Here is a 27,861-nt window from a genome sequence, read left to right on the forward strand (position 1 = left end):
CAGAATTGGAGACAATTCTCCAGCTGCAGCCTAACCAGTGATTTATGAAAAGTTTTGCATAACTTATTTGCTTTTGTACTCCATACCCCTATTTATAAAACCAAGGAGTCCTGTTTTTTAACAGTTTCATTAGCTTCAGAGATTTGCATACATACACACCCAGGTCTCTATTCCTGCAGCCCCTTTAAAATTGTGCACTTTAGTTTATATTGCATCTCCTCATTCTTCCTACCAAAATGCATCAAACTTCTCTGCACTAAGTTTTATCTCCCATGTGTCTATATATTTCAATAGCTTATATCATTCTGAAGTCTGTTACGATTCTCCATACTGTTTACTGCATTTGTTTTGTACCAGCTGCAAACTTTGAAATTATGCTGTTTATACAGAAAGTCCAGGTAGTTATCATGTATCAAAAAGAGCATTGGTCCTAATACTGACCCCTGGGGGACCCCACTGTGTAATTCCCTCCAATCTGAAAATAAATAAGCACCACTGCTCTTTCCTTGACCAATTTTGTATCCACGCTGCCACATCCCCTTTATTTTTATGGACTTCAATTTTGTTAACAAGTTTATTATGTCGCCCTTTATCAAACATATTTTGAAAGCCCTTATACATAGCAACAACTGCACTAACCTCATCAACACCCTGTTACTTCAAAGGACTCAAATCAAGCTTATCAGGCACAGTTTGTTCCCGAATCCATACTGGCTTTTATTTATTAACCCATATTATTTCCAATTGCCAATTAATTACCTTTAAAAGTTTCCCCATCATGGATGTTAGGCTGGTTGGCATGTAGTGCTGGCTTTTTTGCCCTCACTTTTATTGAACAGGGGCGTAACATTTCAACCTTCCAGTGCTCTGGCACCACTCCCATATCCAAGGAGGATTGAAGACCCTGGCCAGAACCTCCAAGATCTTCACCCTTACTTCCCTCAGGAACCTAGGATACATCACCCAGACTTTGAGGATTGCCAATCTCTTTAACTACATTTAGCCAAGGCAATTTCTCTACATTCACTCCCTTACTGTGGCATTGACAGCATCCTCTTTTGTGACAATAGGTACACAAATTTATACAGTTTAAAAAAAAAGCTAAGTGCCTTGCGGATGTATATTAATGCCAGATGAGCCTTCGTGTAGAATGTCACAGCTCTTAATCTGTTTCATGCGGGGACATTTGTCTTGCCCTAGGTTCATTAGCCAGTCTTGGGAGGAGATTTTTGTTTTTAAAGCCCTCCTCCCGAGAAGGAATAGGCTGGTTCAATAAATGTGCCTACATGAAGGTTAGTGATTGGGGAAATTGTCAAGGGGAATAGCCTCCCACCAGCTGGGAACACGGAGAGGAAAGGGCAAAGGGACCCAATGGCAGTTAGTTTGCCAGCTAAGCCTGGGGTGGAAGCCTAACTGCGTAACGGTAAACTCTTTTACCTCAAGCACTCAGCCAGTCAGGAGCACAAAGTTGACTTGGGAAATGTTAAGTAAGTCTGCAAATAGGGTAAATTTGTGTCTTTTTCTTGACTTTGAGAACGATTCTGTTGTTGGCTAAGTTCAAGGTAAAATTTCATTATTTCTGATAATTTGTGTGTTGACTTGAATAGCCTCCTTCTACGCTGTAACCATTCTATGATTCTATCTGCAAAATGATCACAGCAACTTGTGATTTGTCTTGTCTCACTAAGTCTTTCTCAACCTGCCTTCAATAAGATTGGTGAAGTGTCCATGTTGAAAGCATAAGGTCCATTTTAGATTTAGGGCCATAACCTTCCCAGTGTCAGATTTGGGGGGTACCCCAAAGCTGTGCTGGGGAATCCCTCTTGGAGATCCCCAGTTAAAGGTTTGCACAATTGCTCAGAATTGCACGCTTTCTCTGGACAATTGCCCTGCTCTTGGAACTATCCAAAAATTTAGTATAAATTGCAACTTCGTATTGTTCTACCGGGATTACACTAATAGTTGCTCAGAAAAAGTTAGAAGAATTAAAACCTCTTTTAACTTCTGGATAACTATTGTAAAGACCCAGATTGACCCCACAAGACTACTCCACACACCCTCGACACACTTCCCCTCACCCCCACCACCAACACCCCTGACCTCCCCAGCACTGACCCCAACCTCTGACACCCCACCCACAATCTCTGACACCCCCAACCCCCAACCATGAGCCTACACCCCGTCTACAGCACCCCCCCGACCTCCGACACCACCCACCCCTCCCGATCTCTGACAACCCTCGCCCCTCCAAGCTCCGACATCCCTCACCCCTCCGACCTCCAACCACTGAACCTCAATCCCCTGGCCTCCGACAACCGCCCCCCCTGCCATCCTCCGCCACCTCCATTTCCCCCCACTTTCCCACTCCTCCCAATCCCCAAACCTCGGACCCCAGCCTGACCTCGGACCCCCTCAACCCCGTTGACCTCCAACCGACATCCCCCCCATGACCTCTGTCCCCCCACAATGATCCATGGACCTTCAAACCTCCCCCCCACACCCCCCCAGACCTCCGACCGATCCTCCACCCACTCCTCTGGCCCCCTCCCCAACCCTCCAGCTCCCCTCCCCTCTCCTCCCTACCCCCAAATCCTATCCACTTCCCTTGGACACTTACCTTCTCCCTGGCCTGTCAATTTCACTGGGCCCTTTATACTTACCAGCTTTATGGCAGCAAATGCTGAAAAAAGGGGGCGTGGCCACCTTGAATTTGCTGGGCCCTGCGAGGAGCCTTTCAATGCAGGCCCTAGGCAGCCCCGGCGAATGGAAAGGTCAGCGTAATTTTCAAGAGCAAGTAAGTGTGCATTTGCTGCTTCTAATTCCTGCTGGTCAGCACTCTCCGATGCTAATTGGAAGTTACGCCCCATAGTTATACAAAAGCAAATACTGCAGATGTTGGGAATCTGAAATAAAACCAGAAAACATTGATAATACTCAGCAGGTCTGGTAGTGTCTGTGGAATGAAAACAGTTAATGTTTCAGGCCTGTGACCCGATGAAAAGTCCTACATTACAACAGTGATTACACTTCAAAGGTACTTCATTGGCTGTAAAGCGTTTTGAGACAGTTATATCTTTGGACTATACTGTTGTATAATTAGATATTGGGATTTGTGCAGGTCCAGTCATGACTGCAGGATGTTCAATCTCACCCAGGAGTAATTGGCATTTCTGTGTCGGAGTGGATGACAAAAGCATATTGACATGTTTAATACTTAGCTTGGCTCAGTAGTAACACATTTATTTGTGTTGACTTTAATGTCAAGCAGAAGTAATTAGTGGGTAAACAAAATACCAGGCAGTTTTAGCACAAGTATATGCTTTGCTGCTGGAGAGGTAGTATTTTTATATGATGTTGAATCATATATTAAAAGTTTGGCTGTGGAATCCAAATATCATTATTATTGTATTTAGTTCCACAGTAGAGACTGAGTAATAAAGCCACACTCAATGGAAACAGATGCACAGCTGCTTCAAAATATTTATATGTACTTGAGAATGTTAATAAATGCTATCAATATGAAAGAAAAGTCTTGCATTTATATAGCACTTTTCATGGCCTCAGGGCACTGCAAAGCCTATGTGTCCAATTTGCAATGTACAGAAACACAGCGCCTAATTTGCCCATAGTATGTTCCAACAAACAAAATGAGACAAAAGACCAGATAATGTACTTCTGGTAGTATTAGCTGAGGGTTAAATGTTTGTTGAATAGTGCTGTGAGATTTTTACCCACCTCAGAGGACAGGCCTTGGTTTAATGTCTCAGCTTTAAAGGCATATGACGGTGGCGATGCAGCACTCTCCCAACAGTGCATTGGAATGTCAGCCTTGATTATGTGTTTCAGTGCCTGACTGCCAATTGCCTGACTTGCAGGCATCACTGGTCTCACCGTGACTCTAGAAAGTCTCTTGGAACCACAGTACTCCCAAGATAGCAAAACTTTTGTACTAAGCAGAGGGGTGTGTTGTTGATAGTAACTGTGGGGTCTTGGAGTACGTAGCCAGGTATAAGTCGATCCAAATCTCCTGTCATCTTCAGACTTAGGCCAAAGTGTTCTGAGGCTTGAGGAAAGCAATCAACGAGCTGCTGAATGCTTTCTGGAGTACTTGCTGTGAGAGCGCAGTCGTCTGCGAACATGAGTCCACTCAGTAGCTGTTCAGCAACCTTTGTGCAAACCTTGAGCCTTTGTAAGTTGAAGAGGTTGCCATCTGTCTTGAATTGAATGTGTACTTGTTTGTCAAGATCTTTTGAACGTGTACATCACTTGGCAAAAGCAAGCTCAGCATTTGGCAGGTTCACTCACAGACTTTGGAAGGAGTTTGTCTCAGAACAAAGATCAAAGTCTACCAGGCAGTGGCTCTTACATCACTTCTTTTTGGGTGTGAGACTTGGACAACCTACTGGCATCACATAAAACAACTAGAACATTCCATCTTCACTGTCTTGAGATCTATTTGTGACATCAGGTGGCAGGACAAAATCCCCAACACTGAGGCTCATTCGAAGTGCTGCATTCTTGGCATTAGGAGCATGCTCATCAGAGCTCAGCTTCTCTGGGCCAGTCATGTGCTTTCATTGGAGGATTCCCACATACTAAAGTTAATACTCTACAGCCATCCGGGCATGGGAACCAGCATCATAGGATGTGCCAAATTCAGATATAAAGATAATCTGAAAGCCAAGCTCAGAGCTTGCAAACTGTATCCCAATACACAGGAAAAAAAACAACCTTGGTCAGACCCAAATGGAGAAGTCTCTGTCATCAAGCGATTTTGACATTTGAGGAGAATAAGCGAGCACAGTGCAAAGCCAATGCCTTCGTCCATCCCTCCAACACTGACTTCATATGCAGTATTTGCAATCGAGTGTTACCCTGGGTCTCTGGATTACTAGTCCAGCTACAATACCACTACGCCAACGCCTCCCCCAGCTGACAGATTATCCTTTCAAAAGCACCAATTGACGACATGTTTTCATGTCAAATTCCTGCAATCATCCCATTTGACATATCTGACAATCTAAAGACTGGTGCTCATTGAAACAATAGCCCCATCTTATGGATAAAATTGCATATTTATGTCAGAATAGTTAACAAGTTTTGACCTGGAAAATGAGAAATAATCAATTATTCATATTTTTAAGCAAACTGATAAGGGAATAGATCATTCTTCATTCCTCCAATCTTCACACACATTGGTGACTGTTCAACGGACTTGGCTCGCAGCATTTTACAGTCCTGCCCCTGCCATTGCGGAGCCATAAAATTCTGCAACCTGTGTCAAGAGGAGATGTGAATGCTGGAATGATGAACAACTGCTGTCCAAGAGCAAAAATGAGATTTAAAACTAGCAAATGAAAAGGGAAAAAAATGGAGAAGAGATTCACAGAATTGTTCCAGTGCAGAAGGAGTCCATTTGACCCATCCTTTCTGCACCGGCTTTAGAAATGAGCAATTCGCCTAGTTCCATTCCTCCTGCCTTCTACCCGTAACCCTACACATTCTTCCTTTTCAGATAATAGTCTAATTCTCTTTTGAATGCTTCAGTTGACCCTGCCTTCATCACTCTTTCAGGCAGAACATTCCAGACCCTAACCATTCAGGGCATGAAAAAGCCTTTCCTCACTGCCAATTAAGTATTTTTGACGCCTTTTTAACCATGTAATATTGGAAATACAGCAACCAATTTGTGCATAGCACCATTCCCCAAATAACACTATTATAATGATCAGATAATCCGTTTTAGTGCTGTTGGTTGAGGGATAGATACCAGGCAGGAAATCAGGGAGAAATGCCCTTCTCTCCTTTAAAATAATGCCTAGTGACCTTTTGTGCCACCTGAGAGGTCAGACAGGGCTTTGGTCTTAACATCTCATCCAAAAAAACACCTCTGGCAGTGCAGACCTGGAAGGTTTGCCTAAATTTTGTGCTCAAGTTTCCTATTTAGGAAAGAGTAATCAGGAAATGAGAAAGCAACCTGAAAAAAACAGAGGGATATGTAACACTCTTTAATAAACTGGGCAACAGAGGGTGCTTTTGAGTATTTTAATCAATAATACCTGTGGGTTTGAGCACAATGAGGGCATACAACAGATAGAGAAAGGAGAATTCAGTTGAAAAATTGAAGAACTAGTGTGAGGAAAGTATTTGAATCTAGTACTTCCTATGTCTTGTTAAATTCCTTGTTACTATACTAGAGGTTCTTTTGAAGAGAAGCTCAGAGCGATACACTTCAAACTGTGAAGAAAATGAGTTTAAATCAATGTACAACTCTACTGACTGCCTGTGGTTAACTAGAAGCTTCAACTGAAATTAAAAAAGGATATCACAGAAGCATTTCTGCAGTAAAAGTCAATTTACTAGACAAATTGTTCTATACTTAGGACCCAGATAACATTTACAGAAATAACATTCTCATCATCGTGACTTCTAGGATCAGTGTGTTCAGAGATTAATGTTGGAGAGCATATCTGTGACAAAATAGGACAAATGAGCTCAAACAATTTCAATAAGCTTTTAGAAACTCTAATATAAGATACTGCAATTTAGTTGATGAGTGCAAAGAAAAACATCCTAAATATAAGCTTACAGTGAATTCTCGTTGACAAGTTGCATTGTGTAGTCAATTTTGACTTTCTTTTGTTAATGTTAACATCATATCAAGAATTATGACTTTGTTGGACACGTAAGAATTAAGACACTTAAGTTGTTGTTTATAAAGTACAGTTGACAATTATATAACCCCTTGTCCTTTCGGTATAAGCTGTGATTCTGTTCTCCCTTTCTTCTACTCTTCTTGTCCACCCACCTGATGCTGTCTCTTCAATCCTCTACAAACTTCTCTCCTCATTCCCTCCCTTATGTGCACTTGCATTTCCCCTCCCTCTCTGCCTTTATCAGCAGATCTTCACCAATCTCCAACTATCTTGTTGTTTCCTGAATATCCACGCAGGACTTTTACAGGTTTTATACCATGTCAAGCCATGAACTAGCTTGTGCCTGCAGCAATTATTAAAATTTTTCTAAAAGGCAGCAGTTCCACTAAAGCTTAAGTTCTTTAACTTTTTCAATGTCTAGTCATTCTAAATGCCCTGCTAAACATATATTTTTGCAAAAAAAACATACTTTAGTGATAAAATATCTAAAAGAACGTTACAAAACATTTCAAAATGGCCATCACAGAAATTGCAATGAAATTCAAATTATCTACACTCTGTTGCACTCTGAGCTGCTTCAATACATTTGCGATGCATATATATTACTGTATACATTCACTGTGAGTCATACAGCCCAAGGGGTTTTGTGCAATTCCCAGCCCCTTGGTGCACCATGGCTGAAAGGTTTTAGACAGCGACTTTTCCCCTTTGTGCCTCTACGGCGGCTGTCCCAAGTGGCCTCTTCCCCACCTCAGTCACCTTCAATATGCGGAGTGGGTGAGACTCCGGGCGTGTAGGAAGGATCTGACGAGTGGGTCTGATGGGTCTTTCTCACCACCAGCCAAGCTGTGTTTTGGTGCTTGTTTGAAAGTCGTGGTGATGAGGCATTCTGCCAAATGACTGACAGTCTGCTCAGGGCAAAATCTGATAGGATCCACCATCTCCTTTTCCCGCAGGACCTCTAAGATGTTACATGCAGACTACTACCTGGACTTGTGGTTAAAGGTGTTTCTCTGCATAAATTTTTCCACGAGGGGCAGGCGGTACGGTACGGTCCAACTACTTGGAGCGTTCCATGGCAGCGTGGCCAGACATATCCTTGCATCACCGGGGACAGGTAGAATCTCAGCACATAGTGACACTTGGTGTTTGCATACTGAGGGTCTATGACAGCTTAAAGCAGCCACTCACAAAGGTGGCCATCAGGATGATGTCGATGTTGGGCATGTTCTTTCCCCCTTTATCTAGAGGTTTGTACATCTTGTACCTGCAAACATGGTCCATTTTTGACCTCCAGATAAAGTGGAAGGTGGCTTGGGTGATCGCCACAGCGCAGGAGTGAGGAATGGGCCAAACCCGCGTCACGTACACAACACCAAGAGTGCTCCTCACCTGATGACCAGGTTCTTACCTGCAATGGAGAGGGAGCATCACTCCCACATGCCCAGTTATTTTTGACCATAGTTATTCTCTCCTTTCAGTTTCTAATGCATGCCCTAGTCCCTCCAAACCATATCCCCAGCGCCTTCAGGCAGTCTGACCTAATGATGAAGGGTATAAAGGATCGGTCAGCCCAGTCCCCAAAGAACATGGTCTCACTCTTGCCACAATTTACCTTGGCTTCCTAGGTCAGTTCGAGCTGGTTGAAGATGTTGATCAGTCTGCGCACCGACAGCATATCCAAGCAGAAGACGGTAACATCTTCCGTGTGCAGGGAGGCTTTGACCTGAGTGCCTCTGCTGCCTGGGATCGTCACTCCTCTTATGCCCGTATCCTTCCTGATGGACTCAGCAAAGAGTTCTATGCAATACATGAACAGGACAGGGGAGAGAGGGCAGCCCTGCCGGACTCCGGATTTAATGAAACACTTTCTGATTCCCGCTCATTGATTGAAATTGTGCTACTTATGTTTGTGTAGGACGGTTGGATCCAATTGTGGATTCCCTCCCCAAACCCCATTTGGAGAGTATGTCCACTATGTGAGTGTGTGATACTCTGTCAAAAGCCTTCTCTTGGCCCAGGCTGATGAGGTAGATGTCTACACCCCTGTGCCATACATAAACAATCGTATCCCTGAGTGGCGCAAGGCTGTCAGAGATCTTCTCGCTGGGTACAGCGCAGGTCTGATCAGGGCAGACCATCAACTTCAGAACTGACTTGGCCTGATTGGCGATGGCCTTGGACAGAATTTAATAATCCACATTCAACAGTGAAAATGGATGCCAATTTCTAATTTCCTCCTTTTTCCACTTCTGCTTGTAGATCAGGGTGATGATGCCTTTCCTCATGGATTCTGACATGCTGCCAGCCAGAAGCATACTCTCGTACACTTCTAGCAGGTCTGGGCCAATCCAGTCCCACAGAGCTCTATACAACTCAGCCAGTAAGCCATCGCTTCCGGGAGTTTTACTCCTCTCGATGGACTCGAGCCTAAGTCAGGTCATTCAGAGTTAGCAGTTTGGCCAGACACTCCCACATACTGTCATCTAAGGCCACCTTAATAGAGGACAGGAAGGACTGGGAGGTCATGCTGCTTACGGGCTTCACGTCATACAATCTGGCATAAAAGGATTTGCTGATCATCAAAATGTTGGACGATGGTGACTTTGCAGAGCCACCTTCTTCCTTCAGGCTGCTGGTCCAGATGATTTTTGTCCAAGACTGCTGAGGGAGGCAAGGGAGGAGATCTCAGGAGCTCTGATCCAAATTTTTAATTCCTCTCTGGCCACAGGGGAGGTGCCAGAGAACTGGAGAACAGCTAATGTGGTTCTGCTATTTAAGAAGGGTTGTAGAAAAAAGGCAGGGAACTACAGACCAGTGAGTCTCATGTCAGTGGTAGGGAAACTATTGGAGAAAATTCTAAAGGAGAGAATCTATCTCCACTTGGAGAAGCAAGGTTTGATCAGGGATAGTCAGCATGGCTTTGTCAGAGGGAGGTCATGCCTAACAAATTTGATTGAATTTTTTGAGGAGATGACTAGGTGTGTGGATGAGAGTAGTGCAGTTGATGTAGTTTATATGGATTTCAGCAAAGCCTTTGACAAGGTCCCACACGGGAGACTTATAAAGAAGGCAAATGCACATGGGATACAGAGTAATTTGATAAGGTGGATTCAAAATTGGCTTAGTTGTAGGAGACAGAGAGTGATGACAGAAGGATGCCTTAGTGACTGGAAGCAAGTGTCCAGTGGTGTACCACAGGGATCTGTGCTGGGCCCCCTATTATTTGTCATATATATAAATGACATAGATGACTATGTGGGGTGTAGGATTAGTAGGTTTGCGGTTGACACAAAGATTGGCCGTGTGGTTAACAGTGAAGAGTTGAGTGTTTTGGGTTACAGGAAGATATAAACAGGATGGTCAAATGGGCAAATAAGTGGCAGATGGAATTTAACCCTGAAAAGCATGAGGTGATACACTTTGGAAGGAGAAATTTGACAAGGAAGTATTCAATGAACGGCATGGCACTAGGCTTGTGTGTCCATAGATCTTTGAAGGCGGAGGGGCATGTTAGTGGGGTGGTGAAAAAGGCATATGGGACACTTGCCTTTATCAATTGAGGCATAGATTACTAAAGTAGGGTGATCACGTTGGAACCTTGGTGAGGCCACAGCTTGAGTACTGTGTGCAGTTCTGGTTGCTACATTATAGGAAGGATGTGATTGCACTGGAGGGGGTGCGAAGGAGATTCACCAGGATGTTGCCTGGGTTAAACATTTAAGTAATGAAGAAAAGTTGGATCGACTTGGGTTGTTTTTGTTGGAGCAGAGAAGACTGAGGGGTGACCTGATCGAGATGTACAAGATTATGAGGGGCATGGACAGGGGGATAGGGAGCAGCTGTTCCCCTAAGTTGAAGGGTCAGTCACGAAGGGACTCAAGGTGAGGGGCAGGAGGTTTAGGGGGGATGTGAGGAAAAACGTTTTTACTCAGAGGGTGGTGGCGGTCTGGAATGCACTGCCTGGGAGGGTGGTGGAGGCAGGTTGCCTCACATCCTTTAAAAAGTACCCGGATGGACATTTGGCACGTCATAACATTGAAGGCTATGAGCCAAGTGGTGGTAAATGGGATTAGGTAGGTCAGTTGTTTCTCACGTGTCGGTGCAGACTCAATGGGCCAAAGGGCCTCTTCTGCACTGGGTGATTCTGTGATCACAGAGCTTGCTCTTTGCAACTTTTGGAAGAAAAAAAGTGAGCACGCCTCATCCTGCTCCACAGAGTGGACTCTGGACTGGGAGATGACCTTGGAGGCCTCTGAGGCAAAGAGTGAGGCTTGCTGGCTCTTCACATCTTGGAGGTCCTCCTTGACAATCGACCCAAATTGACTGCAGCCAGAGCAGATTCTGAATGTTTTTCTTGAGTTGGGGCATTGCCTTCTGTTCCTTTCTAGACTTCTGAACACCTTTGAGGATGAAAAACCTCTTGATGTTCCCCTTGATTGCTTCCCATCTGTGTGTTAGGGACTCAAAAGAGGGGTTTCACAGTTCTCCAACCTTTGTAATCTCTTTTGAGTTCCTCAATGTTTTCTGGGGTCAAGAGTTTCACATTCAGCTTCCATGTTCCCCTGCCAACCCTCTGGTCTTCCTGTAAGTGACAGTCAGCCAGTAGGATGCAGTGATCAGAGAAGAACACCAGCTTGACATCAGTGGATCTGACCATGAACACTCGGGAGGCAGACAGGAAGTCTACCCTGGAATGGATGGACCCGTCTGGCCACCACCAGGTGTACCTTGCTGTGCTCCATCTGCAGGGTTGTTGAAGTTGTGCAGCTTGGCATCCCTTACTGTTTCCATCAGGAGTCTGGACGTGGTATCCAGTCTGTTGTCAGCCCTGCCAGGTTGTTCAGCTGCATCGATAATGCAGTTGAAGTCACCACCCAGAACAACTGGCTTGGAAGTCGCCAGCAGCAGCGGGAGCTGCTGAAGGACAGCTAGTTGCTCACTCTTTTGAGCCAGGGCATACACATTAATTAACTAGAGTGGAGCATTCTTGTATAATACGTCTGCTACGCAGAGGTGCCGCCACCACCTCCTTAATATTTCTTTTTAACTGTACTCCTTGTAGACTTGCCAGTGGCTACATAGGGTTGACTGTTGCGTGTTAGACAGTGTGATAGCACTTACACCCCTCAGCCAGAAGATTATTGGTTCAAGTCCCATTATAGAGATTTTTGAGTACAAAATTCAGGCTAAAGCTCTAGCTCAGTTCTGAGCGAGTGTTGCACTGTCAGGGGTGTTGTCTTTATGTTTTTTTAATTCATTCATGGGATATGGGTGTCGCTGGCTAGGCCAGCATTTATTGCCCATCTCTAATTGCCATTGAGAAGGTGGTGGTGAGCTGTCTTCTTGAACCACTGCAGTCCATGTCGTGTAGGTATCTGATGAGCTGTTAATCCAAGGTCCTGTCTGCCCTCTCGAAGGATCCCCATGTCACTATTTTGAATAAAAGCAGGGAAGCTCTATCTGATGACCTGGCTGACATTTATCTTTTTCATTCTCTTCCTGTGTGTCTGCCTCTCCCTCTCTCTCTCTGTCCCTCCCTATCTCTTTCTCTCTCCCCCTCCCTCCCTCTCTCTCTCTCTCTCTCTGTCTCTGTCTCTGTGAAGCAGTTGGTTAATCGTTCTTCTCTGAAACTCTAAGATTCTAAAGTTATTTTGGAATTTGGAAAAATTAATTCATAGGTACTTTTAAAGCCTGGTAAAAGGCATCCCTTGAATTTGGCAGTGGGAAAAATGAATAAATATTTATGTAAGTAAGAAATCCTTGCAGAGCTGTGTGGATAGAACTGGGAAATGGGACTGACTGGATTGCTCTGAGGAGACTCAGCATGGAATCGATGGGAAAAATAGTCTCCTTCTGTCCCATAGAGTCATAGACAAAGCACAGATGCTCTATTCATTCCCTTTTCTGTCCTTATTCTCTGTCAAGTAGAATGTAAGAATTTGAAAACAGTTTTCTTGTAAATATTTTACTTGAAAAAAAGTTTTAAAATTCTTCCTGCAACTTGGTTTGAAGTTGAAATGTCAAAGTACCATTGCAACTGCGGAATAGCACATCTGCATTAGAAAATCATCTTATTTATACTCAGTTCTACACAACAGACATGCTTAGGTTATGATAACTGGGAATTTGGAGATGGGTGTAATTGGTAATTACCTTCAGCCAACAGAATGACAGCTTTGAAAGAATATCAACTCCAATTCATGGCTCTTGAGAGAGACTTGAGTGTCCAAAAATCATATTGTGAAATATTTACTTAAAAAATAATGTTAGTATCTTTGCCAACTTATTTTGAGATTATTTCATGGGGTAAGGGAAACAGAAAATTCTTGAAAAGTATTTTGAGTGATTTGATTTGTTCATGTTTTCATTGGTGGATTCTCCTGACTGATCATTCAGGTTTGGTCTCTATAAATCTAAGTAATTTCTCATTTTTAACATTTCTAGCCATTTTCCTCACTTTGATTTGTGTGGCTTATATTCAGTTATGAGTTGTCTTACTTCAAGCTAGTCATCAAAGTGTAACATCAGCAGCATGATAGACTGGATGTATTTGTAGATAGATGAATGTGGAACTGATGCAGTGAGAATGCTCTTTTTACAGCAAAAAAAATCAATACATGTCCAAAATAATTGTTCCTGTAATCTTTGAGCTACTCTGACCTAGGAGCTAAAAACAGCCAACTAAGTTTAAAATATGTTGAAAGTTTGTGTAGCCAGGATATCCAAGCATGTAACCAGTCGTCTAATTCACCACTTATAAAGAAGAAAGACAGGCTTGGATTTATATAGCACCTTTAATGGATGTCCCAAAACTCTTGACAGCTAATCAAATGCTATTGAAGTGTTGTCAGTTTTGTAATATAGGAAATGTGGTATCCAATTTCTGCACAACAAGGTACTACAAAGAATAATATGATAATGACTGGATAATTGTTTTTCGTAATGTTGATTAGAAGATTAATACTGATCGGGACACCTTTGAGAACTCACCTGATCTTCTTAGAAACAGTGTCATAGCTACTTATAGTCCACCTGAGAGCAAACTTGGGCCTCATCCAAAAAACTGCACCTTGAATAGTGCAGCACTCCCATTGTTCTGCACTAGAATGTCAGCCTAGAAATTATGCTCACATCTCATAGACTCATAGACATCTACAGCACAGAAAGAGGCCATTCAGCTGGTCAACGAAGATCTGACTGCACTAATCCCATTTTCCAGTGCTTGACCCATAGCCCTGGAGGCTATGGCAATGCAAATGAATTCCTGGAGGTGTTCACAACTTGCTTTTATATAGTACATTTAATGTAGTAAATCATTCCAAGGAATGTTCTGAGGAGTGAGAGAGAGAAACAAGGTGATTTAGGGAAGAATTCCACAGCTTGGGACGCAGGCTGCAGAAGACACAGTCACCAGTGGTGGAGCAATGAAAGTCTGAGATGTGCAAAAGATAAGAATTGAAGGTGAGTAGGGATCTTGTTGCAGGGTTGGGTGTATCATAGGTCATCATTTGCTGATGCTACTGCCACAGGCTCCTTGCTGTGATGGTACTTTTCTGTGGCAGTTTGAAGATGTAGACCTTCAAATTTCCATGCTCCGGTATGGAGACTTTGGCACCAAGTGCTTTGGTCATGTCCCAGCTGTTCCCAGTTGTTGAAGTCAGTCTGGCATGAATCCTTGTATCTTAGTTTTTGTCACCCATCAGGTTTATTGGCGCCATGAAGCTTTCCATACAGTGCTTGTTTTGGTAGTTGACCATCACCCATTCTAAAGATATGGCCTAGCCATCATAGCTGATGCTGCTTGAGCCAAGAGACATTCTGAATTAGAAAACTTCACTGCTGTGTTGGGGACTCTACGCTACCAATAGATCCCAAGGACCTTTCTCAAGCAGAGCAAAGTTAGTTCTCATGGAACACCTGCAAGTTGGTCTCCAAGCCACCATCCTGACTTGGAACTATATTGCTGCTCCTTCACTGTCACGGAATCAAAATCCTGGAACTCCCTTCTCAGCAGCACTGTGGGTGTACTTAGAGCAAATGGACTACAGCAGTTGAAGAAGGCGGTTCACCCATCCCCGTCTCAAGGGCAATTAGGGATGGACAACAAATTGTCCATTGTCAGTGACACCCACATCCCATGAAAGAAAAAAAGGGACAGTAACAACTTGGATACAAATTGGCTGAGTGACAGGAAACAAAGTAGTGGCTAATGGTTGTTTATCAGACTGGAGGAAGGTTTATAGTGCAGTTCTCCTGGGTCAGTGTTGGAACCCCTGCTCTTCCTGATATAAATGACCTAGACCTTGATGTACACACACAATTTCAAAATCTGCAGATGATACAAGACTTAGAAGTATTGTGAACTGTGGGTAAGATAGTGTAGAACTTCAAAAGGACACAGAAAGATTGGTGGAATGGGTGGATGATTTGCAGATGAAATTTAGCGCAGAGAAGTGTGACATTTTTTGTTAGGAAAAATGCGCAGAAACAATATAAAATAAAGGATATAATTCTAAAGGGGATGCAGGAGCAGAGAGACCTGGGTGTATATGTGCATAAATCATTGAAGGTAGCAGGACAGGTTGAGAGCGCAATTGATAAAGCATACAGTATTTATTAATAGGGGCATGGAGTACAAGAGCAAGGAGGTTATGATAAACCTGTATAAAACACTGGTTCAGCCTTAACTAGAGAATTGCATTCAGTTTTTGTCACCACACTTTAGGAAGAATGTGAAAGCGTTGGAGAGGGTGCAGAAAAGATTCATGAGAATGGTTCCAGGCACAAGGAACATCCATTATGCAGACATAATGGAGAAGTTGGGACAATTTGCCTTGGAGAATAGAAGGTTGAGAGGAGATTTGACAGAGGTAATCAAAATCACCAGGATTCTAGACAGTAGATAAGGAAAAACTGCCCCATGAGTCGAGGAATCGAGAACCAGAGGGCACAGATTTAAGGTAATTGACAAAAGAAGCAATAATGACATGAAGGAAAGCTTTTTCATATAGTGAGTGGTTAGCATCTGGAATGCACTGCCTGAGCGTGTGGTGCAGACAGGGTCAATAGAGTGTTAGGATCTGGGATGCACTGCCTGAGAGTGTGGTGGAGACAGGGTCAATCGAGTGTTGGGATCTTGGATGTGCTGCCTGAGAGTGTGGTGGAGACAGGATCAATCGAATGGTTAGGTTCTGGAATGCACTGCCTGAGAGTGTGGTGGAGACAGGGTCAATTGAGTGTTAGGACCTGGGATGCACTGCCTGAGAGTGTGGTGAAGACAGGGTCAATCAAGGTATTCGAAAAGGCATTGGATAATTATCTGAAAAGGAAAATGTGCAGGGCCAAGGGGAGAAGGTGGGGATTAGCTCTCAGTGAATTGCTCCTTCAGTGGGCCAGCACAGACAGTATGCAGGCATTATAGATTTTTAGTTGTGTGGTAATTATATGAATTTGAGTTTTTTCTAGCCTCTTGCCTGAAGCTTTCCAAATGCCACAGCAGCAGTACCAATATGAGCTGTTGCCTTTTCATCAAGCTTCATTTCACTTGAACCTGTTGACCCCAGGTGGCAAAATTTGTCTACATTTTTCCAGTCAGTTAAGGCTGAACCAGTGTTTTATACACGTTTATCATAACCTCCTTGCTCTTGTACTCCATGCCCCTATTAATAAATACTGGTGCTGCTTTGGGCTGACTTGAGTCATTGTCACTGTCTTTTGTTTGCTTGATCATGACTCCAAATTTCTCTGCAGCAAGTGAGAAGGTTTTTAGAATTGAATGCAGGCCTTCAGCTGATTGTGCCACACAAACTGCATCATCAGCAAACATGAGTTCACTTATCTAGAATGTCTGACTTTCATCTTTACTCTCAATCTGGGCATGCTGAACAATCTTCCATCTGATCTCATGTTTCTTCTCTGAAATCTTTATCCCGGAAAGCATGCAAGAGGAGGCTGTATGAGAAGATGCCAAACAACATTGGTGCAAGTACCCAACCCTGGTTCATTGCATTTCATACTGGGACTGTGTCAGATGTCATTCCATTGTACATGATTCTTCCTTTCATTTCACAGTGGAAGGATTTAGTGTTCTGGAGTAGCTTTGGTGAAGAAGGGAAAACAGATCAAAGGCTTTGGTCAGGTCTGCAAGAGCAACATGCAGTTTCCTCTACTGTTCAGTTCACTCATCCTTGCATAAATAAGTAGAACTGTTGGGGGTCTGGGTTCCAGTGTATTTTTTTATATGTCAGACTGCTGAATATTAAATTCACAAGTTTCCAGCAGTTTTACAGTATTTGTAACCTGAAATTTTAAACACTTCTGCCATATGGTCCAAAGCTCAAGGCTGGTGTTTATGCTCTACATGAGCATCCGCCCTGCTCTACTTCATCTCACTCTAGCAAAATATCCTTCTATTTCTTTCTCCCTCATGCACCTATCTAACTTCCCCTTAAATGAAACTAAGCTATTTCCCTCAAATGGTAATGAGTTCCACATTCTCATGCAAATATTTAGTACATTTAAGAACATTCAACCTTTGTATAGGCATGGTCATCAGAAAACTTTGCTCTATGCTTCTTCCTGACAGGTTATCATACTCCCGTGTGATTGACAGACATTTCGGGTATAAGACCTATGTTTTATTTCGGGTTGGTTGTACTATATGAAGATTGTTGGTCACTTTCTGCCCCGTTGGTCCCTGTGTTAAAGAGCTTCATTTTGTTTTCCCCCTGGAAAGTGTGCTGTTCGAGCTGCGACTGAAGGCAGGATATTAGTGCTAGAAGGACTGGAAAAAGCTGAACGCAATGTGCTACCCGTTTTAAATAATCTGCTAGAAAACCGGGAGATGCAGCTGGAAGATGGTCGTTTCCTTATGTCTGCAGATCGCTATGACAAGCTACTGAAGGTAAAGGGGACTTATATAACCTGGAAATATTGAGCCCTTTGGATTCTATTTTCCATTCTACTTTGTCACACTGTTAACTCACATTTTTCTTTCCCGTAACTTTTACGGGATGACATATAGACTTTGTGCCCCTTTCCAGCACTTTAAAGTCTCTGTAATGTTTTAAATGCCCTTTTGAGCGAGTGTGCAATATATCTCTGTACTTGACCTTTCACTTGGTGGTCATTCCTTTCTTTATTTTCATTAACTCCATAAGGGGTGTTGTCTACCTCACTATGGTATTCTGATGACAGGCCCAACTCAGTACCTTGGATTTAAATGGCACATTTAATATTGAATGATATCTGAAACAGGTGTGAAGAAAGTGGCCACTAGGCGATAGTGGGAGGGATTCGATGGGCCAATCATAAGCCTGATCGAAGAATTAGGTTGAAATAAGGGTCTTCTGGGAGGGGAGAGAGAGGTGGAGAGGTAGTAGTGCCTCATGGTAAGAGGGTGATTGCAGTGGTAATGTCATTGGATTAGTAATCCAGAGGCCCAGGCTAATGCCCTGGGGACAAGGGTTCAAACCCCACCACAGCAGCTGGAAGGAAATAAAATCTATCATTGTTACCTGGCCTGGTCTACATGTGACTCCAGACCCACAGCAATGTGCTTGACTCTTAACTGCCCTCTGAAGTGGCCTAGCAAGCCATTCAGTTCAATGGGCAATTAGGGATGGGCAACAAATACTAACCTTGTCAGCGACATCCACATTCCACAAAAGAATAAAAAAAGGTCTCTTAGAAATGTCGCAAAGCACTTCATATATAATGCATCTCTTTGAAGTCCAATCAGTGTAGGCAAATATGTCAACCGTTTTCTGTGCTTCATAATTAGTGAGGTGAACATAATTTATGATGTTGGTTGAGGAGGGAATATTGGCTAGGACATTGGGAGATCTCCCTGTTCTTTTAATCATACTACAGGATCATTAGTGTTAACCTGAGGCTCCAAATGGGCAAATGGGATCTCATTTTAATGTATCATTCAAAGGATGCCCCTCTGACGATGCAGCATTCCCTCACTACTGCACTGATGTATTGGTGCATATTAAATACTCAGGTGCAAGAATAGGCTATGATCGTACAACTTTCTGGTTCAAATGCTACTGCCAAGCTGCAGGAACACCCCCTTTATTTAAGTGGCTGACTGACTTGCTTTGAATTTGCAGCAATTTTGTTGTTCACATTGAAAGGTTTATTGTATGGTGCTGATTTGACCTGTATTTAATATGCTGCTCTTCGCGTAGGAACATACGAGGAAGGAACTGGATGCGTGGAAGATTGTCCGAGTTAGTGAGGACTTCAGGGTTATAGCCCTGGGTCTACCAGTCCCAAGGTATCCTGGAAATCCTCTGGATCCTCCGCTTCGTTCCAGGTTTCAGGCCAGGGACATATATTGTCTGCCTTTTAAGGTAATCTTAGTCTTCCCATATGATAGCGATATGAGCAGATAGCTTAATCGAAACCTACTTTGGTTTCTATAATATGCACAATTAAAAATGATGCCACTGTGATATCTTAGTTTAATTATTTAGTAGTGTAATGGACTCTTGTAATGCAATTAGTGCTTCATAACTAATTGTACTTTTGTATGAGAAGAAGTTTTAAGTAGCTCATCTGTGGCTTTTGAAGCTTCCTGAGCTTTGAGAACTAGAAGACACTATTCCCTGCTTGATGGACTTTGATCGATTCAAGAGCAGCCCATTAGCCGTTCAACCTGGGAAAGGACTGAGGCTAAATTCTTATCAGTTTGCTTCAGGGCTGGACAAGGATAATGGTGAGGGTGGGAGGGCAGAAGGATGAGACCGAGGATGGATAAGAGAAGTGAGGACAGGGGGTGAGAGAAAGTTAAGAATGAGGGTGGGGTGAGAAAGATGGAAATAAGAATTGGGAGCAAGCGAGATGGGAAAAGAGAAAAAGAAGTGAGGATGGAGTGCAGCATGGAAGTTTTGGAGATGAGAAGAGGGGCGAGTTTTGTGTTGTGGGGTCTTGCTTTTTGCTGTTATCATGTGCCTGTGGCCTCTTTTGATGCATTACTTCTCGTGTCTGGCACCTTTTCACATACAACAGAGTCTGGCTATTTGTATACTGGGGTGGCGATGGGAGTCAGAAGGGGGCAGTCTCAATTTATGTTCATGGGCCCTCTAATATATGGGGGACGGGTAGAAGATGTTTGTATCAGGAATTGAGTTCTTGGGGGCCTTTGAATCCTAGTGTATTGGGCCTCAAATTTCTGCACAACCTTTTAAGATTCATTCACTGTTTTTGACACTTATATGCAGCTCCCAACTCCAAGATGTTGGATACCGTGTTATAGACCATGTCCTAGCAAGAGTCACTGGCTTTAGGAGCAGGTAGATTTTAAAGGAGGGAATCTGGCAGGGTTGGAATTTGCAGCTTGAAGGAACTCTGAGTCAGCCAGCAGTATGCTTCTATTCTTCACACTTCCTCACTTTATTGACGATGTTAATTTTTATTACTTTGCTAGGACCAGTTGGCAGTCTTGTATGCTATTGGACCAAATGTACCCTCGGAAAGGTATGATTGTTTAACGATACCTTATCCATTAAGCAGGCACAAACCTGGTGGACAAGCCAGTTAGGCAGGCTGGGGTGTATCCTGTTTCTCCTCTGTGTGCCTCTCTATTTGTGTGTCTGCTATTGTTCCTTTCTCCCTGATTTTATTCCCTAAGTATTTCACTGTCTGCCTGTTTGCTCCTTAACTTCCTTTGAATTTTAATAGATGTATCCCCATATTCAAATCACAGTAGATACGTGTAGCAAAGGTCCCAGCACTGATTCTCCCAGGCATCCAAATAATCACTTCCTGCCGCTTTCAACAGAGTTCCATGCACAACTACCCAATCTCTCTGGATGCAGCTAATTGCTTAATCTCCTTTAAACTGCTTACCTGTTCCATTCTATTCTGCCTAATGGGGCATTACCCAAGTTGAGATGTACAGGGACCATGGAATTGTCTTTAAAGATCAGCTTTAACATATCTCAAAGCATGCTGGCAGGTGTACTCAATATCCCACCCCATTTATTTTGCTGTCTTATTGTGATGACTTAATACTTTTATGTTACTGGAGCTAAAAGGGTTAAATTATGAGGACAAATTGCTTTTACTTGGGTTGTTGTCCCTTGAGTTTAAAAGGTTGAGGGTTGACTTAATTAAAATGTTGAAAATGATAATTTTAGTAATGATAAATGATGATTCAATAGGATGAATACAGATAAACTATTTTGTCTGGTGAGAGAGTCCAGAACAAGAGGGCAGAACTTGAAATTTAGAGCTAGGCCTACAGGAGTGAAATCAGAAAACACTTTTTTACACAAAGGTTAGTGGAAGTTTGGAACATGGCCCCCTAAAAACCTTTGGATGCTTGGGAAATTGGAGTTTTCAAGAGTAAAGTAGATAGATTTTTGTTGTAAGAACATAACATAAGAGCAGGAGTAGGCCATTCAACCATTAATTGTGTTGTGCCTTTCATTAAGATCATGGCTGATCTGTCCTTGGCCAGAATTCCATTTTCCTGCCTGCCCTCCAATAACCCTTAACTCCCTTAGACAGATCAAAACTCTCTAACTCAGGCTTGAATATATTCAGTGACCCAGCCTCCACTGCTGTCTGGGTAGAGAATTCCAAAGACTAATGATCCTCTGAGAGAAGAAATTCCCCCTCATCTCCGCCTTAAATGGGAGACCCCTTACTCTGAAACTCCTCTGGTTTTAAGTTTCCCCACTAGGGGCAATGTCCTCTCAACATCTATCTGCCTTGTCAAGCCCCCTCAGAATCTTACATGTTTCAATAAGATCACCTCTTATTCTCCTAAAGTCCAATGAGTATAGGCCCAACCTGCTCAACCTTTCCTCATAAGACAATCCCTTCATCCCAGGAATCAGCCCAGTGAACCTTCTCTGAATTGCTTCCAATGCAAGTAGGTCCTTCCTTAAGACCAGAGCTGTAGACTGTATTCCAGGTGTGGTCTCCCCAATACCCTGAAGCAAGACTTCCCTACTTTTATACTCCATTTCCCTTGCAATAAAGGCCAACATTCCATTTTCCTTCCAAATTATTTGCTGTACCCACATGCTAACCTCATGTACGAGGATACCCAGATCCATCTGTACTGCAGCACCGTGAGTCTCAATCTATTTCAATAATATTCTGTTTTTGAATTCTTCCTATCAGACTGGATAACCTTACATTTTCCCACATTATATACTCCATTGCCAAATGTTTACCCACTCATTTAACCTATCTATCTCCCTTTGCAGACTCTGTATCCTCCTCACGACTTGCTTTCTTACCTTTAATCAGCAAATTTGGCTACAATACACGCTAACCTTTAACCCAAGTCGTTAATATAGTTAAGATCCCAGAAGTGATCTGTAGTGAAGTGTAGCACTCCACTTGTTGCCAACCTGAAAAAGACCTATTTATCCCAACTCTGTGCCCTGTTAGTTAACCAATCCTCTATCTATGCTGATATACTACCCCCAGCGTCATGAGGTCTATCTTATGTAGTCAGCTTTTATGTGGTACCTAAAGAACATAACAACATAGAAATAGAAGCAGGAGTAGAGCATATGGTTTGTCGAGCCTGCTCCATCATTCGATACAATCATGGCTGATCTTTGGCTTCACCTCCAGTTTCCTGCCTGGTCCCCATATCTCTTGATTCCTGGAAAGATCAAAAATTTGTCTATCTTAGCCTTAAATATATTCCCTATGCCTTGCACCTTGATCGCTAGTTGTTTACCCTGTCATGATTGAAGTTTTTCCAGCCACTGCCTGATGATCTTCCCCCTGCCACGAGGAAGGCAACAATCCTGCTTGGGTAAGGTCTTCTTCAAATAATGAGGACCCTCTGCATACTGCAATCCTCACATGTCTATTCCTGCAGGTCCTGGATCTGGTGGTTCTGTTACTGAGTTAATTAGCTTAAGTGTTCCTTCAGATTCTGGGACTTTATACGGTGAAACAGTATTGGACTGATTGAAGCACCACCAGTCTGCAACTTCAAGCTGCTTGAGTGGTCAACTCTGTTGGACATATTCCTGGCTGTGTGACTGTATGACTCACCCCATTCCCCAACTCCCGCCCCCACCTCCACTCATCCCTCTTTTACAGTCCTGCTATTGGTCGCCCAACACATCCATTCCTCATGATGCATCACCTTTCCACAACAGTTGGAAGGCGAATAGTATCTTCATTACTTGATTGACTGATAGTCAAGAATGACCCAAACAACCTTGATTTGGATCTCCTATGTGTTTTGTAACTGGTAGCCAAAAAGCGTTAGAAAAGATGTTTTTTAAATGTGCATGATTTTAATGACCCTGTGATTTTCCTCCTGGGTTGCTCACAGCAGTTTCCTGAAGATTAATCTTTAATTCTTGGAGAGTTGGCAACCTTATGCTACACACATGATTAAAATGTGGTTTCCCCAGAATCTGCTTTGAGTGGAGGATACCTATCATTCAAAGAGCAAAATGAAAACCTACCCAATAGGTTTTTCCTAACTTGCTGTTGAAAGGTGGGAAATGACTGTGAGTAATGGGCTCAGGCTCCCCAGAGTCAGAGGCCATGGGGGTGAGGAAACACTGGGTGGCGAATGAGTGGAATTCAGGCAGCACCTGGAATGAATGGAACACCGAAGAGTTGCAGAGCAGGGAGCTGTATGACTGGATTGTGTGTGGTAGGATTCTCTGCAATAATCTGTGCTGACTAAATGACATATAAAACCACAGAGTCAGCATGCATCATTCGACAATCGGAGAATCTGCAGTTAAACAACAATAACTTACATTTATATGGAGCCTTTAACATGGTTAAAAAGTCCCAAGGACCCTCAGAGGAATGTTGAACAACATTCAACGCTGAACCACATACAGAGAAAAATAGAACAGGTGACCAAACAGTTGATCAAAGAGGTCGGTTTTAAGGAGCATAGTAAAAATGTAGAGAGGGCTAGTGAGGGAATTCCAGAGCTAAGGGCTCAGGCAGGTAAAGGCATGGCCACCAGTGGTGGAGTGAAGGAAATCAGAGGCCAGAATTAAAAGATTACAGGGATCTTGGAGGAGGTTGCAGACTCACTCCTTAACCGCTCCAATTCCCTCACCAACTTGAAAGCCTCCACCTTTTTGACCAATTTTTCAGTCACTTCCAACTCTTGCTACCTTGGCCCTGTATCTGTTCCTTTTCATTTTTCTCTCCGAGGAGCTTCTAGATTAGCTATTTTTCTGGGTTCAAGTTGTTATATAAATGGAAGTTGTTAGCATTGTGCTGTCATATTATTATGTTTTGTGTGCTTGAAAAGCTTTGGTGAACTTCATTTCAGGATCTATTTCTTGTATTTCTTTCTTTTGTATCTGTGCCCATTTACTTAACAGCGTGCAGGTAATTTACTGGAAATATTGTGAATTGGAAATGCATGTTATGAGTTCAAGCGCTGTGGCCAGTGCCGGGTTATGCATCTATATGGAAAATCGGGCTGGATGCATTGAGTTCCACAACTGAAACCCCAATAGCTGCTCCTGTTGCATTATATTCTACTCTCAGGCTGTTTGTTTGAAATCTACCCTCACTTCAGAAGACAGATAGGAAAACTTTCACAACTTGCAGCGTTGTGTTATTTCAGCAGAGTGGGAGTTTAGTTTTTAAACATTTACTAAAAACTAAAATATACCATCAGCTATCTAATGAAATGAAAACCTCCAGTTGACTAGGAATCTGCAGCTTAATGACTACTTCTACTTTACCAGAGTATCTCAGATGTTATCCTTTGCTTCAACCCTCTGCTCTCAAGAGTCCACAACCCTTGGTCTGCCTGAGTTCCCAGTGGATAACTTAGCAGCTGTCATTAAAATCATGGTATGTACAACTGAAAGCAGAGCATTAGAATGAGTTTTAATTCTGTGAACAGTTTAATTAACATGTTGCTTTCTGACCAGGATGTGTTTCCCACGCTGTCTGCCCAACAACTGCTCCACAGACTTTACCCATATGATTTAATGCTTGGGAAAGAAGGTAGAACTGGAGTGGAGGATGTATTAAAGGTAGGTAGGAACCACTCAGAAAATGAAACCTTTGTCATTGTGATCAATGGTCCCTGATTGCCTATTTAGAGCAACACTTGAGAGTGAGAAACTTGAGTCAGAAACAACTGTGCTAAAGAGCAATTACAATAAGAGTAATTACAATGAAGAATGGCAGACGCTTAAGAAAATAGTTCATAACTCACAACAAAGATATATCCCAGTGAAGAAGAAGGATTCTAGGAAGGCGATAAACGAACCATGGTTAACCGAGGAAGATAAGGATAGTATCAAATTGAAAGAAAAAACATACAATGTGGCAAAGGTTAGTGGTAAGCCAGAGGATTGGGAGAGTTTTAAAAACCAACAAAAGATGATTAAAAAAGTAACAGAGATGGAGAAGATAAACTTTGAGGGTAAACTAGCAAGTAATATAAAAACGGACAGTAAGGGCTTTTTTAAATATATAAAAAGGAAGAGAGGCCAAAATGAACATAGGCCCCTTAGGGAACGAGGCTGGGGAAGTAATAAAGGGGCACCAGGAAATGGCAGTGGAGTTGAATAAATACTTTGCACCAGTCTTCACGGCAGAAGACACTAATAGCATTCCAAAAATACTAAATAATCAAGGGGCAAAAGGTGGGGAGGAAATAAATATAATAACTATCACCAGAGTAAAAGCACTAGGAAAACTAATGCGGCTAAAGGCCGATAAGTCCTCTGGACCTACGGGTTGTATCCTAGGATATTAAAGGAAGTAGCCACACAGATAGTGGATGCACTGGTAATAATCTTCCAAGAATCCGTAGATTCTGGAAATGTCCCAGAGGTTTGGAAAACTGCCAATGTAACACCCTTATTCAAAAAGGGAGGGAGACAAAAAGCAGGTAACTATAGGCCTGTTAACTTAGCATCCATCATTGAGAAAATGTGGGAGTCTATTATAAAGAATCTAATAGCAGAGCATTTAGATATGCATAATATAATCAAGCAGAGTCATCATGGCTTCATGAAGGGGAAATCATGCCTGACAAATTTATTAGAATTCTTTGAGGAGATACCAAGCAGGATAGATAAAGGGGAACAAGTAGACATAATATTTTTCTGGTTTGAAACTGCAATGTTCTAAATCAGAAACGAGAGCACTTCAATTGACTAAACTAACACCTTGTCAACAGGCCTGTCATTAGACCCTTGCGATCATCCAGTTTAAAGGAGTGAATGTACAGGAGTGCTGTAGGACCACATTACTATCATTGAGATTGTTCTGTTTGGAGATTGATTTGTTTGAAGTGAATAAAAATAAGCAGATATTTGATCCCCAAACAGATCTCTCCTGTTCGTAGTAATGTTATGGTATGTGTGTACTATATACCATAACTATCTCTTTCAATTCATGGACCGGAGTAAATACCGGGAAGTAATTAATAATCACAATGCGGTTTGATCCCTGAAAATCTAGGATCAACCTTTGTGCGAAATCATAGGGTTGACTTTTATACAAGGCCAACTTTTACGTGTTTATGTACAGTGTCTGAAGTTTATAGCACTTTACTAAAAGGATGCGTGCATGTTTTATTGTCTATCTATGTGCCTCTTTATCATCTGTCTGCAAGGATTCATGTCCATACTGTTAGAATCATAGAACGTTTACAGCACGGAAAATAGCCACTTGGCCCATTGTGTCTGCAATGGCCAAAAACGAGTCACCCAGCCTAATCCCACTTTCCATCATTTGGTCCATAGCCCTGCGGGTTATGGCACTTGAGGTGCATATCCAGATACCTTTTTAAATGAAGATTTCTGCCTCTACTACCCTTTCAAGCAGTCAGTTCCAGACCTGCACAACCTTCAGTGTGAAAATATTTTCCTTTTCTTCCCTGTAACCCCTCTACCAATCACTTGAAATCTATGCCCTCTAGTCACTGACCTCTCTGCTAAAGTAAATAGGCCCTTCCCATCCACTCTTTTCAGGCCCCTCGCAGGTTTGTACATTTCAATCAAATTTCCCCCCAGTCTCCTCTGTTCCAAGGAGAACCATAGAATCATAGAAAAGTTACGGCACAGAAAGAGGCCATTCAGCCCATTGTGTCTACGCCGGCCAAAACAGAAAAAAAATCTAAAAAAACTAAAACTAAAAAACCCATTCTAATTCCACCTTCCAGCACCATAGCCTTGCAGGTTCCAGCACTTCAGGCACAGATCCAGGTACCTTTTAAATGAGTTGAGGATTTCTGCCTCCACCATCAAACCAGGTAGCGAATTCCAAACACCCACCACCCTCTGGGTGAAGTAGCTTTTCCTCATTTCCCCTCTAATCCTTCTATCAATAACCTTAAATCTGTGCCCCCTGGTAATTCACCTCTCCGCTAGGGGAAACAGGGCATCTCTGTCTACTCCATCTCGGCCCCTCATGATCTTGTACAGCTCAATCAGGTCGCCCCTCAGTTCCAATGAAAATGACCCCAGCATTTCCAATGTTTCTTCATTGGTACAATTTTCAAGTCCTGGCAACATTCTTGTATATTTCCCCTGCACTCTCTCCAGAGCAATTATGTCCTTCCTATGTAATGTGGCAACCAGAACTACACACAATTCCAGCTGTGGCCTAACCAGCATTTTATACAGTTGCATCATTACATCCCTGCTTTTCTGTTCTATACCTTGTTCAATAAAGGAAAGCATTCCGTATGCTTTCTTTACCACCTTACCCACCTGTCCTGCCACCTTCAGGTACCTGTGGACATGCACTTCATCTACCCCTCCCAATATCCTTCTGTTTATTGAGTATTCCTTAAATTTGTTTGCCCTCCCCAAATGCATTACCTCGCACTTCTCTGGATTGAATTCCATCTGCCACTTTTCTGCCCACTCAACCAAACCATTGATATCATTCTGGAGACAACAGCTATCTTTTTCACTAGCAACTACATGGCCAAATTTTGTGTCATCTGCAAAATTCCCAATCATGCTATCCACAACTAAGTCCAAATCATTAATATATGTACAACAGACAGCAAGGGAGCCAACGCTGAGCCATGTGGAGCACCACTGGAAACTGTTTTCCATTCACAAGAATATCCATCGACCATTATCCTTTGTTTCCTGTCACTGAGTGTATTTTGAATCCAACTCACCACATTTCCCTGTATCCCATGGGCTTTTACTTTTCTGACCAGCCTGCCATGTGGGACCTTGTTAAATGCCTTACT

General features: G+C 42.8%; 1 protein-coding gene across 3 annotated transcripts in view; it reads left to right on the forward strand.

Moving 5' to 3' along the window:
- vwa8 (von Willebrand factor A domain containing 8) overlaps positions 1-27,861 on the forward strand; it is a 474,906-nt gene that overhangs the window by 101,416 nt on the left and 345,629 nt on the right. For all 3 annotated transcript variants that reach the window (XM_041211497.1, XM_041211500.1, XM_041211499.1), the window contains 5 exons: positions 17,395-17,562; positions 18,854-19,018; positions 20,095-20,144; positions 24,377-24,485; positions 24,566-24,670. In XM_041211497.1, the coding sequence (XP_041067431.1) occupies positions 17,395-17,562; positions 18,854-19,018; positions 20,095-20,144; positions 24,377-24,485; positions 24,566-24,670 (597 nt within the window). The remainder of the gene's footprint in view (positions 1-17,394; positions 17,563-18,853; positions 19,019-20,094; positions 20,145-24,376; positions 24,486-24,565; positions 24,671-27,861) is intronic.

Source organism: Carcharodon carcharias, chromosome 18 (assembly GCF_017639515.1).
Source record: "Carcharodon carcharias isolate sCarCar2 chromosome 18, sCarCar2.pri, whole genome shotgun sequence".
Classification (NCBI taxonomy): domain Eukaryota; kingdom Metazoa; phylum Chordata; class Chondrichthyes; order Lamniformes; family Lamnidae; genus Carcharodon; species Carcharodon carcharias.